General features: G+C 39.3%; 1 protein-coding gene across 1 annotated transcript; it reads left to right on the forward strand.

Annotated features, from left to right (window-relative positions):
• Positions 1-302: 302 nt before the first annotated feature.
• LOC117636101 (protein PSK SIMULATOR 1-like) lies at positions 303-3,073 on the forward strand. Its single transcript, XM_034370562.1, has 2 exons — positions 303-582; positions 981-3,073. The coding sequence occupies exon 2, from the start codon at positions 1,045-1,047 to the stop codon at positions 2,746-2,748; it is 1,704 nt and encodes a 567-aa protein (XP_034226453.1). The 5' UTR covers positions 303-582; positions 981-1,044; the 3' UTR covers positions 2,749-3,073.
• The last annotated feature ends 453 nt before the right edge of the window (positions 3,074-3,526 follow it).

The following is a 3,526-nucleotide window of genomic DNA, read 5'->3' on the forward strand; positions in this document are numbered from 1 at the left end:
CATCACATTTGTCATTAAATAAAATAGTTATATAAGTTGGTATTTCAAAATTCAAGCTTTCTTCATCTTATTATAGGGTATTTAATATACTGATACCGTGTTCTTCGATGAATTTTAAGAATCTAACAACATTCATCAAACTAAATCATTCAGAAAACAAATCTAAACTATATTATTTAGGGAGGCTAGTAAAATATCTAAGCGAGGGAAATAACAAAACCCAAAACTCTATCTCAATCAACATTACATTAGTGGACAAATTATAAAACAGTACCAAAATTAGAAACATTTTTGGGAACACCATTGGTATTCCCCAAGGGCCGATGTAATATCCTGTTTTTCACCTCGGTTTGACCGATTTACGACTCTTTGGGAACTCTTTTCGGCCTTGTCTTTGTTTCTTGCTCTACGGCCGCGGCTATTTGTACGCAGCTGGGTGCCTACGGTCAAAGCCTACGCACACCCTCCAACTCCAACCCCAAAAAGGCCCAACCTTTTCTTCTTTTCTCTGTAGCTCAGTCATATTTGCTTGCTTTTGTGCTCCAGATTGATGTGAATCTGCCACCTTTTTCAACCTAAACGGTGAGTTTTCAACATACTGTATGGATGCAGTAGGTACGAATATATGCTTATGTTAGTTTGTTGTTTGAATCTGGGAGGGCAATCGGCAATGTATGTTTGGTTGGTGAGAAAATGTGGGAATTCTAGTGTTTGAAACCTGGGAAAGTATCAATTTCGCCTATTGATTTCTGGGTATTTAACTTAGCTGAGATGAGAGTGTAGACAATTCGTAATCAGTCACGTTTTTGTATTTTCTATGCTTCCTGAGCCACCAAATGGAGGGTTAGAGTTAGAATTGTTTCATGTTCGTTTTTGGTTTTGCTTTTGAGCTAAGGTAGATTTAGGGTTTGTTTGAAAAGTTGTGATTTGGTTTTGTGTTTAAGAACATAATACAAGTTGTACCTCTTCTTTTGGCGCAGGGATAAAGGGATCTACTGAGATTTTTTGTTGAGATTTGGTTTGCACTTTGGTGTATGAGCTTTAATGAAAGGTGAGATGGTGTCCGAGTCGTGGTTCGGTAGTTTGAGGTTCTCATGGAATCGTGTGGTGGAGGTTGAGAAGCCAGTGGTTGGGATTCTGGCGTTTGAAGTTGCGGGGTTGATGCTGAAGATGGTGAATTTATGGAATATTGTGGGTGAAAAGGAGATGCTTAGGTTGAGGGAAGAGATTGTTAACTCACCTGGGATGAGAAGGCTTGTGGCTGACGACGATGGTTACTTGATGGAACTTGCACTGAATGAGATCATTGAGAATTTGGGGTATCTTGCCATGTCAGTGGTCAGGCTTGGTAAGAGGTGCACTGACCCTGTTTATCATCGTTTTGAAGAATTTTTTGATGACCCTCTTGAGAATGGTTTCCAATGGCTTGGGTGGGAGTACAGGTGGAAGAAAATGGAGAGGAAAGTGAAGAAAATGGAGAGATTTGTTGAGGCCACAATGCAATTGTCTCAGGAGCTAGAAGTGCTGGCTGAGCTTGAGCAAACTTTGAGGAGAATGCGGGCTAATCCTCAGTTAAATCGGGTCAAATTGCTCGAGTTTCAACAAAAGGTAATGTGGCAGCGTCAAGTTGTGAAAAATCTACAAGAGATGTCTCCATGGAGTAGAACTTACGATTACACTGTCCGACTTCTGGCTAGATCCATGTTTACTATTTTAGAGAGGATCAAGCTGGTCTTTGGATATGATCAAATGGATTCTGGAGAAGGAAACAATAATTCTGAAATTACCAATTCTGCTTGTCTATCTCGTAGTCATTCATTTTCTGCTATCATGCACTCTTCTGTTCATCCATCTGATGGTAATCATTGTGGGTTCTATTCAGGACCTCTTGGGAGGTCGCTTACAAAGCCAAGGCTTATTGCTAGTAGTAAGAATAAAACAAACAAACAGCGGCAAGCTCATCATCAGTCATCCATCCAACATGGAAATTATTCTCAGTTAAAAGCCAAAAGTTTTGCTCATGTTGGACCTTTTAAAGGATGCATGACGGGTGGAAGTGAATCTCCTGTTTTCCATAGCTGCAAGCCAGAAATTGGTGGTTCTATGAGGTTGAGAAGTACCCATATGAAACTTTGTGAGAAGTACACACATATGGGATCTCAATCTTTCAGCCACAGTATCTATTCTAAATTATCCCTGTTTAGTTCAAAATGTACACTGTTGGCTGCCTCGCCGTCTACCCTTGGTGATGCTGCTCTGGCTCTCCATTATGCAAATGTGATTGTTTTGATTGAAAATATAGCTTCATCACCTCACTTGATCAGCCTTGACGCAAGATATGATCTATACAATATGTTAACCACAACTATAAGAACTACTCTCAGAGCTAGACTAAAGTCATATGCCAGAACTATGGGCACATCTGTCTATGATCCTGCCCTTGCAGGAGAGTGGAGTCTGGCACTGGAGCAGATACTGGAATGGCTTGCTCCCCTTGCCCATAACATGGTGAGGTGGCATTCTGAGCGAAATTTTGTGAAGCAGCAGGAAGTTTCCAAGACAAATGTGCTTCTGGTACAGACCCTCCACTTTGCGAATCAGGCTAAAACCGAAGCTGCAATTGTGGAGCTTCTTATAGGTCTGAACTATATGTGCATGATTGATGAGCATAATAGGAAGGCTTTGCGAGATGCTGGTGGCAACAGACCGTATGATGATTATATGTTCAAAAGGGATGAAATTGCTTAACAAAATTTATCGACTGCATTAGTAGATTGTGGACTTCCACAGGTCTATAAGATGGCGATGTTCAATCAATGAAGTAACCTGGAGAAGAATGAGATGTTTTAAGCATCAAATGAACATTTCTGCTTCTTTTGGGCAAGTAGATTTTCTTTTTTTCTCTTTTGTTCTTCTTTGTCTTTTCGTGGGACTCAAAGATTCTTTCATTTGTTGATATGGTGAATGAATTGGGGGCCAACGGCAACGTCCTTGTAAAGCATATCTTGTAATGTAACACGAAGCTCTTTGTAGCATAATCTATGGTATATTTGCACTACTCTTTTGACATATCTGTAGCTTCAAGATCTTATAATATTTCATCACATGGATTGCTTCTTCTTTGTTGTTTTCCTCTTTTTGTCCACTCCTTTTCCTCACGTGTCTTAAAACGCCAATTAGGATATAAAATTAAACAACTATATAAGCATATTCGATGGATGTACTCTTTTTCTTGTTCAATCTATGTATCAGAAAATATGTTCATTGTCTCTGGGAAATATATCGGTTTTCTCAATTTTCAGATAAATTATTATCTTACCAAAGAAAGACTGGGGTTATAGAAATACTGTTTTATTATTTTTTTCTAAGAGCACTTCTAGCAGTTTGCTCCTTGTCATGCCTGGGGGGTGCTAGGGCAGGTATTATTCACGTGAATAGTACTTACCTTTGCCATATTAAGCAACGTGTGTTTCCAGCAGTTGCCATGTGTCATTTTTTATTATATAAAATTCTCATATCATATTTC

This window comes from Prunus dulcis, chromosome 7 (assembly GCF_902201215.1).
Source record: "Prunus dulcis chromosome 7, ALMONDv2, whole genome shotgun sequence".
Taxonomy (NCBI): Eukaryota; Viridiplantae; Streptophyta; class Magnoliopsida; order Rosales; family Rosaceae; genus Prunus; species Prunus dulcis.

What these genes read in the sequence shown, in the direction of transcription:
- LOC117636101 (XM_034370562.1), top strand. Translation starts at nt 1,045, where the DNA reads ATGAAAGGTGAGATGGTGTCCGAGTCGTGGTTCGGTAGTTTGAGGTTC.